Source organism: Saccopteryx bilineata, chromosome 4, assembly GCF_036850765.1.
Source record: "Saccopteryx bilineata isolate mSacBil1 chromosome 4, mSacBil1_pri_phased_curated, whole genome shotgun sequence".
NCBI lineage: Eukaryota > Metazoa > Chordata > Mammalia > Chiroptera > Emballonuridae > Saccopteryx > Saccopteryx bilineata.
In genome coordinates, this window is record NC_089493.1 from 130,200,745 (window position 1) to 130,213,522 (window position 12,778).

The 12,778-nt window shown below is 45.0% G+C and overlaps 1 protein-coding gene across 3 annotated transcripts in view; it reads left to right on the forward strand.

Moving 5' to 3' along the window:
• ARID3B (AT-rich interaction domain 3B) overlaps window positions 1-12,778 on the forward strand; it is a 63,338-nt gene that overhangs the window by 1,767 nt on the left and 48,793 nt on the right. For all 3 annotated transcript variants that reach the window (XM_066278201.1, XM_066278202.1, XM_066278203.1), the window contains exon 2: window positions 1,215-1,837. In XM_066278201.1, coding sequence (XP_066134298.1) covers window positions 1,292-1,837 — 546 coding nt within the window. In that variant the 5' untranslated portion in view covers window positions 1,215-1,291. The remainder of the gene's footprint in view (window positions 1-1,214; window positions 1,838-12,778) is intronic.

Consider the following 12,778-nt stretch of genomic DNA (forward strand, 5'->3'; position numbering starts at 1 on the left):
TTAAAATTTTTAAAAAGCATTAACTTGTTCTTTAGATAATATTGATAGCTGTTTCAAATGAATTAACTTTAAAATCTCCTGAGGAATCCCCCCACCCCCACCCCATTTGCTTGAGTGATGATTGCAATTTGAAACGCTTGCCTCCTTGCTGGATTGGGGAGCATACATTCTTTCATGTTGAAAGTGGATTCTTTTTGAGGTTATAATGTCCAGTTGGCATTTCCCAGCCCACTTGAAAGCAGGCTAATGACTTGATCTGGGAAATTTGAAAAGTTTAGACCCAAGAGCAGTTTGCTAAATTCTTCTTTTCTATGAAAGAAGTCATTCTGTCTGCTTGATAGCTCTGTGTCTAGCTTGGACCATAATTTTTTTCTCTGAAGTGCCTGAGAACATAAGTAGTATTTTCTCTTTTGTTGGTGAGCCCTTCTTTTTCTTTATTATTGTGGTTTTCATACAACCGTTGTGCGAAACCAGTTACCTTCCCAGTACAGTAATAAACAGAACATTTGGTAGTGCCAAGGGAGAGATCAGAACACAGATGTTTATAGATATCATCTAAATTTACTTTTGAAAACCTGCAGTAGTCCATCACTGCTGAGATTTATCCAATATTCCCCTCTTAAATCCTGTTTTTCTTCACACCCTTTTCTACCTACATACCCCTGAAATTTCCACCACTTATTCAGCTTAAAAGTAAGGCATTCAGTGTTCAGAACTCATACTCTTTTTTTTTTTTTTTGTATTTTTCTGAAGCTAGAAACCGGGAGAGTCAGACAGACTCCCGCATGCGCCAGACCGGGATCCACCCGGCACGCCCACCAGGGGGCGATGCTCTGCGCCTCCGGGGCGTCGCTCCCTCGTGACCAGAGCCACTCTAGCGCCTGGGGCAGAGACCAAGGAGCCATCCCCAGAGCCCGGGCCATCTTTGCTCCAATGGAGCCTTGGCTGCGGGAGGGGAAGAGAGAGACAGAGAGGAAGGAGAGGGGGAAGGGTGGAGAAGCAAATGGGCGCTTTTCCTGTGTGCCCTGGCCCAGAATCGAACCCGGGACTTCTACACGCCAGGCCGATGCTCTACCACTGAGCCAACCAGCCAGCGCCAGAACTCATACTATTCACTGCAGAAAAGAAAGCCTTTTTGTATCTGTTTTACGTAGTTTTGTGTTGTTTTTTCCTCCTTTTTTCTACTTCTTTGTGGTTTCTATTGGTCATTTAAGGTTTAGACCCAGTGTGCCTGCTGGGCCGTGCCCAGGTTCAGAGCTATGCCGATTGGTGGTTGAAGCTTGAGGCCACGATGGAGCCGCTGCCGCAGCAGCCCCCACAGCAGCAGCAGCAGCCAGCACCAAACCTCGCTCCTCTGGGGATGGATGCCAAAGAGAAGCAGGGACAGCAGATGAGAGAAGCCCAGTTCTTGTATGCCCAGAAGCTGGTCACACAGACTCTCCTCTCTGCCACACCTGGGCGGCCTTCTGGCAGCCCTTCACTGGGCCCCTTAGCCAGAGTTCCTCCAGCCACAGCAGTGACCCGAGTTTTTAAACGGAGCAACCTGAACTCAGAGCCTGAGGAAGAGAAGGGAGGCTTGGAAGATGAGGATGGGGACAATGGCACTGCAGAGGTGACTGAGAAAGAGGCCCAGGCTGCTTCAAAATATTTTCATGGTCAGAAAGTGGCTCGCCAAGACCCAAGGGCGGCACCCATATCTGGTCTCCTTCCAGTGCCAGGCCCCCCGCTGCATGGACAGCAAGCTCAAGAAGACCATGCCAAAGACACTGCCAAGGTCCCACCTTCAGCCTCTACAGCTGGGCAGCCGGGCTGGAGTCAGGATGAGCAGCTCAAGCAGGTTAGTCCTTCTGGTGTGGGGGGTCATTTGTTCTTCCTAAAGGCTAGCCAGAGAGGGGTGCTGGACTGCCTGGGCTATGATCTGTGTCAAGTCTATGCCTTCTCACCCCACTTCATGACCAGCAGTCTGTGCATGAGTAGACTGCATCTTTTTCGTCTTGCTTGCTTTCTTGATTAAAGCAAAGAAATGTGTAAGTTACTGTTCAAGAAGATTGTTCCAAGTCTGAAGTGAAAGAATGTCAGTCTAGTCTCTTTTTTAAAGGTTGAATGAGTTTGCAACAATGTTATAAAGCAGGGGTAGTCAACTTTTTTATACCTACTACCCACTTTTGTATCTCTGTTAGTAGTAAAATTTTCTAACTGCCCACCAGTTCCATAGTAATGGTGATTTATAAAGTAGGGAAGTAACTTTACTTTATAAAATTTATAAAGCAGAGTTACAGCAAGTTAAAGCATATAATAATAATTACTTACCAAGTACTCTATGTCGGATTTTCGACAAGTTTGGCAGAATAAATCTTTATAAAACAACTTACTATAGTTAAACCTATCTTTTTATTTATACTTTGGTTGCTCTGCAACTGCCCACCATGAAAGCTGGAACGCCCACTAGTGAGCGGTAGGGACCAGGTTGACTACCACACTGTAAAGGATATCTAAAAATGAGATATGCCGCTCTAATTATAGTTTTTCTAGTAATGTAAAAGAACAGTTTTGCCTTAGATGGTTTAGTAGCTCTAGGGTAACCCAGGGTCATACTCTTTGAGGACACTTTTGTTGTTTTGCAGATAATCATAGCCTACTAGAAGCACTTGCATTGTGTATATTTCCCAACGAAGAACCTTGCAGACATGATTTCATTTCACCGGAAAGTGTAAACCAAAATTCTTTTCTTTAGCCAAGGCATGCTTAAGTGGTTTTTAAGTATAACTGAGCATCAGTGTCATCTAGGGAGCCTTAAAAAAGTATATAGATTGCGGGATCCTAATGAATGATCTCAGGATCGAGAGCCTAAGGAATCTGTTCTCAAACAAGCCTTTGACTTCTAATTCCTCCTTTCTGACTTGCAATGTGGTTTTTCCTCATGCAGAGAAGGGGAACAATGATAAGGTATTCCAGGTTAAGTTATTGATTGGTGGCCTGACCTGTGGTGGCGCAGTGGATAAAGTGACAACGTGGAAACACTGAGGTTGCTGGTTCAAAACCCTGGCTTGCCTGGTCAAGGCACATATGGGAGTTGATGCTTCCTGCTCCTCCCCCTTCTCCCTCTATTTCTCTCTCTCTCTCTCTCTCCCCCCCCCCCTTCTCTAAAATGAATAAATAAAAAAAATTAAAAAAAAAGTTACTGATTGGTGTATAGGCAGGGAGCTAATGATAAAGGTAGTAATCTAATACCTGCATACTCTCCGTAAGCATGTGCTCTTCATGTGGTCCAGTGGTGCTGTTTAGAAATCAATTGCGAAAAGCTGTGGGTTTTCACTGGGCAACTAGGAGAACATAAGACAAGTTCTTTGGAAGTTGGAAAATCAGCCCCATTGTATAAAGGAGCCTGTTCAGTTCATCTCAGTTTACAACAGCAGTGTTGGCAGGAGATTTGCGGAGCCAACAAAGTGGGGTTCAAATCCCATTCTCTCCACTTATCTTGTGATCTGTGGATGGGGCTTTTTGTCTCTCTGAGGTTATGTCTTTTTATCTATGAGATGAAGATCTCACAGATTTCTTTTTTAGTGAATTAAAAGGGAATTTTAGTGTAATCTCCGTTTGCAAAATGACAATCACATACCCTTATGAAAAATATACAGAAGTTGTCAGACTTAGTGGCTGGCAGAGAATATTTAAATATTTTGCAAATTTACTTGTTAACAGAACAAAAAAACTTAGAAGGGGAGTTGAGTCTGAGGTGAGTTTTTTTTTTTAATTAAACTTGTTTTTTAAGATTTTATTTTATTGATTATACAGATGGGGGAGAGCAAGAAACACGGACACACAGTTGCTTCACTAGTTCATTGCTTGCTTGTTGCTTGTCATATGTGCCTTGACTGGGCAAGCCCAGGGTTTTGAACTGGCAACCTCAGCGTTCTGGGCCGATGCCCCATTCATTCATTGCACCACCACAGGGTGGGCAAGTCCGAGGTATTATAGCTGCATGATTTTTCCATTATGTTGGCATACCATTTTTCATGTCTGATCCAGTGCTGAACTCCATGGTAAAGAAGTGCCACTTTGTGAAAGGGTGACTGCCACAAGCAGAGGAGAGAACAGGTGCAAAATGTATACCAGGGAGCAAATGAGTTTTTTGCTCATTTGCTCACCTGCCAGGTCTACCTCTTGAAGGATGGCTCCTTTTTGGTTTATTGAAAAGAAATGTACAATGGTGTAGATAGCAAACAATTTTCATGAAGTAAAAGGTTTCTGGCTCCCCTCTCTCTCTCCTTGATCTTGACCTCTGACAGCACACTGCAACGTCCTGCAGTCTTGCATTTTTAAGTTGTTATGATACTGTCTGTAGGGAGCCTAGAATGGGCTGCCAGAGAGACAGTCTGTAATTGAAAGTTCTTTCAAGATAAGGGTTTCTGTCAGGCCTGCCGAGGGAATAAGGAGGATGTTGTAAGGATTAACTGAGCCAGCATGTGGTAAGTGGTAGTGCTCCCAGTGCCCTTTTTTTTTATTATTATTATTATTTTTTTATTCATTTTAGAGAGGAGAGGGGGAGACAGAGAGAGAGGAGAGACAGAAGGGGGGAGGAGCTGGAAGCATCAACTCCCATATGTGCCTTGACCAGGCAAGCCCAGGGTTTTGAACCGGCAACCTCAGCATTTCCAGGTCGACGCTTTATCCACTGCGCCACCACAGGTCAGGCCCAGTGCCCTTTAATATAGACAGTGCCACTTCTGCCCACTCAGCACCTCCCTGCTCTGAGGCAGGGGTGGTGGTGAGGTACCCTGAGGTTTTCCCTCAGATCACCAGGGAGGTAGTGGCAGAGATAGGACCAGGATCAGGAAAGCCCAGCTTCTACCACAGCAGCAGCCTGGCGGCTAGCCCAGACCTACCTCCCAGCTGATTGCCCCGGTTTAGTGAGACATCTGTGAGCTGCCGGCAGCCCCCGCACTGCTGGGTGGTTGGCAGGGTTCCATCCTGACCGCTGAGTCAGCCCACAGTGGAATCTCGCCCTGACAGCACTGGGAAAGTTAAGGCCCAAGGCAGCTGGGCTGTCCCTGCCTTGGCAGCTGGCCAGCCTTTGCATGTGTGCAGTAGTTCCTAGAAAGTGCAGCCACGTGTGAGGAACAAGTGGAGCTCCAGAGCCTGTCTGTCTTCAGGAAGTGCAGCAGGTGTTGGGGTCAAGCCGTTAGAGCTTTGAAAAACAGAGATTCTTCAGAACTGGCATGTGCATGCACACATGTGCGCATGATGGCAAACACCCAATGCTGTGCTCTGGGCGGTGTAAGCCCCGTGGCTACGCTGCTCTGTGTTCTGGGAAACCGGCTATTGGCTTCTGAAACTCTGAATTCATTCTAAGTCTCTGAGGCATGCTCACTAATTATAGACTGCTGGGCAGAGCACTGCCAGAATGTTCTATAAATGCCAGCAAACCTGAGGCCTAATCTCACCCCTGATTTTCCTTCCCCCTGGAGCTGGAGATCAAGAATTGGGTTAGGCGGTCATTGAGTAACAGTGACTTAAAACCTTAGGTGTGTATGTACCTCCTTTTCCTTCTGAACTTAATTTTACAGAGTCAGTTTGGTCTGTGCCCTCCTTTGTGTGATCCTGCTTTTAAAGCAGTAAGCAATGTTCTTGGGGATTTAAAAACCATTTTTTTTTTTAAGTTTTACCTTGGCAGAGGGGCTAAAACAATATAGTTGGGAAAACCTATAAGAACCATTAGGAACTAGGAGATTGGTTTTTTATTGTTCAGAGTCTTTTGTTTCTTAAGTAGTTACTTAATGGAGAGCAGAAATAAAGGATCTCTTGCTCCAGCAACAATTACAAAAATTAACACAAAATGACCTTATTGTGAATGTGCTGCAGTGTTCGCTATGTTCTGTTACAACAAACATTTAGAGAGGTTCTTTTGGGCTCGGCCTGTGCTCCCTGTACTAAGACATGCTTCCCCCTTGAGGAGCTCATCACTACTGGCAGAGGCAGTGTGGAAACTGCAAGAAGGATGGGTCTTGGGGTGCAGCAATTTCACTGTTTTGAGTCAGCTGAAGCTGGGCTGCTCAGTCTGAGCTGGGCTGCAGGTTGTTTAAAACAAAGTTCCACTTCCAAAATTCATACACCATCGTAAAATTTTGTCTGTAGCGTAGATAGCATAACTTGGTAAAGCAACAGGAATACTTAAAAATATTTTGCAAGATTCTGATGGGTAGGTAGGGGAGGCAGCACACATCTGCCGACTGAAAAGCAAAACTTGAAAACAAGTTTATGCGCGCTACAGATTATCTTTCGCGTCTGAAATCCCTTTCTTGGAACATATGTTGAAAAAATGTCATGGATTTTTCTTTGAAAAAACTTTTAGAAAATAATTGCTTCTCAAGTCTGGGTTTGTGTTTTGTTGTATTTTTGGGTGGGGTTTTTTTTTTTTTTGGTTTTTTTTTTTTTTTTGTATGTGTGACAGAGACAGAGAGGGACAGACAGACAGGAATGGAGGGAGATGAGAAGCATCAATTCTTCATTGCGGCTCTTTAGTTGTTCATTGATTGTCAAGCCTGGGTTCTTAGCATGTGGGATTCTCTGACACTAGAGTGCTGGAAAGATGAATAACATCCCTGAGCCCAGGGTTCTGAAGGCTGTCGGATTTCAGCCGGCAGAGCAAGTCATCGTAAAAGAAGGCAGCAAAGAGCTGAGTGGCCTTCTCTCAGGGGACATCAGGAGAGCTCTGTCAGCATCCAGCAAACTGGGGGTGATGCTGGTCGAGTAGGTGTGGTCTTCTGTCCTCTTGGAAAGAGGGCTGTTCAGGCAGGACAGGCTTTCTCTGTCTTGAACTCCTTAGTGGGTCCAAAGTTCCAGAAAGGCATAGACTCCCTCCCATAGACGAGGAAGAGGAGCAATGGCTGGACAGGTGTGTGTGAGCCAGGGCATGTGGCAGTCATTCCAGATACTGAGTGTGGGAAGATGACTGACGGCTTGGTCTCCAGAGCCTGCCACCCAAGAGTCCCTCTGAGTAGTGAGGTATGTTCTCTTGGGTTCATTCATCCTGCTTTTCTTGCTACATGCTGCCAGTCTCTGGAAATTAGATGCTTTTTGTACAAACTATTGCCTGGAAAAAAAAAATACGGTCAAAACTTTCCCCACTTTCTTTGAAAGTTTACCTCGCCTGCCCTTAGCATATAGAATCACAGTGGGATCCATCGAAGTGGGGGTTTTCAATGGGAGTCGATTTCCCACTTCTTTCTGCCTCCAGGGGATATTTGGCAATGTTAGGAGGTGTTTGTTTGGTTATCATGACTGAGGCAGGGGGCTGGGGATGGGGTGAGACATGCCACTGGCAAATAGTGGGTAGAAACCAGGTACAGTACTAAATAGCCTACAACGCACAAGACCGTCTCCTGTGACAAAGAATTATCCTGGTCCACAATGTCCCAGAGGATGGTGGTCCTCTCCTACCATCCTCAGGAAGTGAGTTTAAAGATATTACACAGGTGTTTGGTTTTTTTATTTTATTTTATTGTCTTCCTTCCTCCCAAGTTACAGCAAGCAACTAAAAACCATCTTTCTATAAACACAAATGGTAATGTCTCTATTTGCCAGTACCCAAGCTCATTGTCCATTTTTCTGTGCCCTTCCAGGGCCATTTCACTTTTCCCTAAAATTTCTGCATTGGATTCATCTATTTCACTTTCTCCCCAAAAGCTCAAAATTATCTGGAATCATAGAGATTTTGATGTATTTTTTATTTAGCTCTCTAGAGCTATGCTATGTTTAAAAAATAAAGATATTACAAAGGTGGAAGAAGAAGATGAGTTTGAAAGATCTCTGTAAAATTTATACTGTCACACAAAGGCTGACTTGTCCTTAAGACCTAAAAGCTTTGTGGAGCTACCGCTTTTCAGTCTCTGCTCCCTTTGTGGGTAAGATGCTCCCTGAGTCTTGGACACTACTCTAAAACAGCTCCTGTTTTTCTAGAGCTGTGACGAGGTTCTGGTATGCTGGGATTCTCTGAAACGTTTCAGGATTATGTGAGCTGAAACCATTCTACTTTTTTTTTCCATTAATTTGAGAGAGAGGGAGAAAGATGGAGGAAGGGAAGAAGAGGGGAAGGAAGAGAGGGGACTATGCTCTGTCCTCTTGTCCTTGGAGCCACCCAACCAGGGCCTGAAACCATTGTGCTTTTTGAAGCTGCTTCTTCCATATTAAAATAGGGATATGTGCATATATATTTTTTAGGTAGAATTAAGTTTTACTTATATTCTTTTTTAAAAAATTATTTTTATTTATTTTAGAGGAGAGAGAAATGAGAGAGAGAGAGAGAAGGGGGGGAGGAGCAGGAAGCTTCAACTCCCATATGTGCCTTGACCGGGCAAGCCCAGGGTTTTGAACCTGCAACCTCAGCATTCCAGCTCTGCGCTTTATCCACTGTGCCACCACACGTCAGGCTTATTTATATTCTTATACATCCAGCATCAATGACTTAACTTGGGTCCTGATCTTTTTCACCGAACACTAATCCCTCTATGCTGTGTCCTAGATCTCGTGCCCTCCTAATTTTCAGGGACATGCTTCATTGGCACACCCCCATTTCCCTGACTCTTTGGACTCACTCCCTTCTGAATCCTTTTCCACATACACAAATGTTCTATCTCCCAGATTAGAAAAAGAAATCTTAATCAGTAAATCTGCCTGATTCTGTTGTTACAAAGAAATGAGAGGTCACTTTTAAAACTCTTTCCCTTCCAGCACCTCTCCTTCCGGCTTGTTCTGTAGACCTGTCTCCCCACCCCTACACAAAGCTTTTCAGGGAAGTGCCTGCAAGCCTTACCTCTACTTTGTCACCTCTTCATCCTCCTACTGTCTCTTCCATGTTCCAGGATTTCCTGTTGGTAAGGTTGCCCAGTGCCCACCATGTTGCTGAGCCCAGCCTGCCCTCATTCGTGTCATCTCTCAGCAGTATCCGATACAGTGGACCCCTCTCTCCTTGACCAATTCTTTTGCTTTCTATAGCCCCTCTGTTAACTTCTGTTTCTTATCTTTCTTTTCTACCTGATTTCCATAACTCCCAAGTTCCCCAAGGCTTAGTCTTAAACTCTTCTCTTTGTGTCCCCCACTGAGCAATTTCTTTCACTTTCATGGCTTTAAATACTTACTATTCTGTAAGCCTTTGATTCCAACAAATGGTTTGATCTCGATGGATATATTCCCACCCACTTGACATTTCTACTTAAACATGTTCTACTGGCATTTCTGGTTTAACACATATCAAACTGAACTCTTGGCTTCCAGCTTACTGCCCCACAATGATTTCCTCCTTTATTTTCCTTCTCTGTAAATGCCATTTCTTTTGAGTTGGTCATTCATATCAGATACCTTAGAGTTGACTATCTTAACTCCTACTCTGTTACTCCATCTAGTGATGTCCAGTCTGTCACCAAGTCCTAACAATTCTCTCATCTAAATATCTGGAATCTTGCTACTTTTCTTCTCCACTGTCTATGTGATCCGAGAGACTGCCTACTGCTGTACATATCAACTTGTTTGCCCTCCCTCCCCCATTCTAATCCATGCCCTAAACAGCAGCTAGAGTGGTATTCTAAAAAATAAATAAGACTATGTCACTCCTTTAATGCTCCCCAAGTGTGATGTCAGTTGCTGTAAGTAGAAAAGCAAAAATCTGCATAATCTGATCCTTGCCTGATTCTCCAGCCTAGTGTTTGTCAACGTCCTGACCTATCATTGTACTCCACTGTCCTGTCCTTTGCATGTGTTAGTTCTGCTTAGACCAATCCTCCAGGCTCTTACCCAGCCTTCAGTTCTCCCTTTAATACCACTTCCAGTCAAGATGGCAGCATACCTAAACATGGTACTTGCACTCCCTACAACTGTTATTCAGAACTGCCTGAAATCTCGCCAAACAGAAGGCCTGCAACTAGGGATTTATCAAGAAGCTGCCACATGGAGACTGTCAGAGGGGCAGAGATACAGAAGGGGCTGGTTGCACACCCATGTGTGATAAATAAAAATCCAGAGGGATAGCTTGGCTGTGGAGGTTCCCCCTGAGGAGCGAGGGGTCCCAGCCTCACATCACACCATGCTCCCCATCCCAGCACTGGGAGGAAAAGTCCCCAAAACTTCAGGGTATAAAACCAGCAGAGATTGAGGCTAAGGGAGACAGAGGGTTGCTAGAGTCCTACACAGTTCCTCTTAAAGGACCCGCATTTGTTCTGACTCATTCTTTCTGAGCTCCTGCGCTAGGGCAGCAGCTTAAAAGGCACCAGGGACTTATACGGAGGAACTGAAGTATCTGGCATCAGAGCAAGCGCTGAGAGTGGATGGTCAAAGGTGGGGCAGCTTTCTCCCAGACAGAAGTGCTGGCAGGGGACACTGTTCCTTTGAGGAGCCCTTCCCCCACCCCAGCAGAGCTACAGGCAGACACTGTATCTGAGTCTCCATCAGCTTGGCTATCACTGTGTCACCCTGGTGATTCCATGAGACCCCACTCCACCAAACTTGTGGGCCCACCCAAGCTGCTTCCTGTGTTTTTTCCACATGAACCGCCCATCTAGGCTCAGGCTTCAGACTTTGCTAAAATCTCAAACGAGCAGCATCTGGCCTAGTGTACCCTGTACCTCTCACCACATGGCTCCAGCACTGGCACTAGTGGCAGCCAGCCTTGGTTCACAGCATGGCCTCTCCTGGGCACCACCAAGCCAAGCACAAGTAGCAGCCATCTGCAAATTGCTTTGTAGTTCAAACCAGGTAGCCCTGGGCAGAACACAGGCATTGGCTGACCTTGGCCTGCACCTCCTGGGAGGCCCCAGAGCCTGTGCACCTGGTAGACAGCTTCAGACCACATCAAAACACAACTCAACCATCTTGATGACAACACACTGAAGATGGCGACTCAGGCACCAGAGCCCTGCTGAAGTAAATCTCACTCTGTGGGAGCGGGCCTCTGTACATCTGATCCTCCTCCATGGTCATTGGTATTTGCAGCCAGTTGTTGTAGTGGATTGTCCTGGCAGTGAATCCCTCCCATTGATGTGTCAGCAGCAGTCAAGGCTCAACTACAACAGGAGGGTGCACATAGCCCACATGGGGGTGGAGGCACACCTGGAGTCTCCCACTTGGTTGTGCCACTAGACCCTACATTAGGTCACTCTACCAATCCCAGGGTTTGTAGCAGCTCTACCTAATACAGAGAAACAAGTACAGGGAGGTAACCAAAATGAGGAGACAAAGAAACATGTCCCAAATGAATGAACAGAACCAAACTCCAGAAAAAGAACTTAACAAAAGGGCGACAAGCAATCTAACAGATACAGAGTTCAAAACACTGCTTGCTTGCCTGACCTGTGGTGGTGCGATGGATAGAGTGTCAACCTGGAATGTTGAGGTCACCATTTCCAAACCCTGGGCTTCCCTGGTCAAGTCACATACAAAAACCAATCAATGCCTGGCCGGGCGGTGGCACAATGGATAGAGCCGGACTGGGATGCAGAGGACCCAGGTTCAAGACCCCGAAGTCGCCAGCTTGAGCACGGGCTCATCTGGTTTGAGCAAAAGCCCACCAGCTTGAAGCCAAGGTCGCTGGCTCCAGCAAGGGGCTACTCAGTCTGCTGAAGGCCCACGGTCAAGGCACATATGAGAAAGCAATCAATGAACAACTAAGGTGTTGCAATGCGCAATGAAAAACTAATGATTGATGCTTCTCATCTCTCTCCGTTCCTGTCTGTCTGTCCCTGTCTATCCCTCTCTCTGACTCACTCTCTGTCTCTGTAAAAAATAAAATAAAAAAGTATTCTTTAAAAAAAAAAATCAATGAACAACTAAAGCGAGACAACTATGAGTTGATACTTTTGTTCCACTCCCCTCTCTGTCTCCTCTTTCTATAAAATCAGTAAATAATATCTTTAAAAAAACCTGCTTTTAAGGATGCTCAGTGAACATAGAGGAAGAGTGGCTGAACTTAAAACTTCAACAGCATAGAAGAGGACACAGAAACCGTGAAGAAGAACCAGTCAGAACTTAAGGAATAAACAGCAGAGTATATGAAGCTGAGAATTAAATCAGTAATTTGAAATCAAAGGAAGAAAAAAAACATCCCATCAGAACAAAAAAAGGTGATGGTGTAAGGAGCCTTTGAAACAGCTTCAAGTGCACCAACATTTGCATCATGAGGGTGCCAGAAGGCGAAGAGAGAGCAAGAAATTGAAAACCCATTTGAAAAAATAATGAAAGAAAGGCTGGGTAGCTCAGTTTGTTGGAGCATTGTCCCAATACACCAAGGTTACAGGTTCCATCCCTGGTCAGGGCACATACAAGGGGAACCAGTGAGTGCATAAATAAGTGGAAAAACAAATCAATGTTCCTTCCTCCCTCCCTCCCTCCCTCCATCTCTCTCTTTCTCTCTCTCCCCCCCCCCCACTGTCTTCCTTCCTTCTCTCTCAAATCAATCAATACATTTAAAGTTAAAAAAACTTTTTTTATTTAAAAACAAAAATAATGACTGAAACTTCCCTAACCTGGTGATGGAAATAGACATACAAGTCCAGGAAGTGCAGAGAGTCCCAAACAGGATAAATGCAAAGAGCCCCACAACAAGATACATAGTAATTAAAATGCAAAAGGTTAAAGACAGAGAGTCTTAACTACAGCAAGAGGAAAGCAGTTAGTTGCCTACAAGGGAGCTCCCATGATTCTGTCAGCTGATTTTTAAATGGAAACTTTGCAGGCCAGAAGAGATCAGCAAGAAATATTCAAAATGATGAAAAGCAAGGACCTACTACAA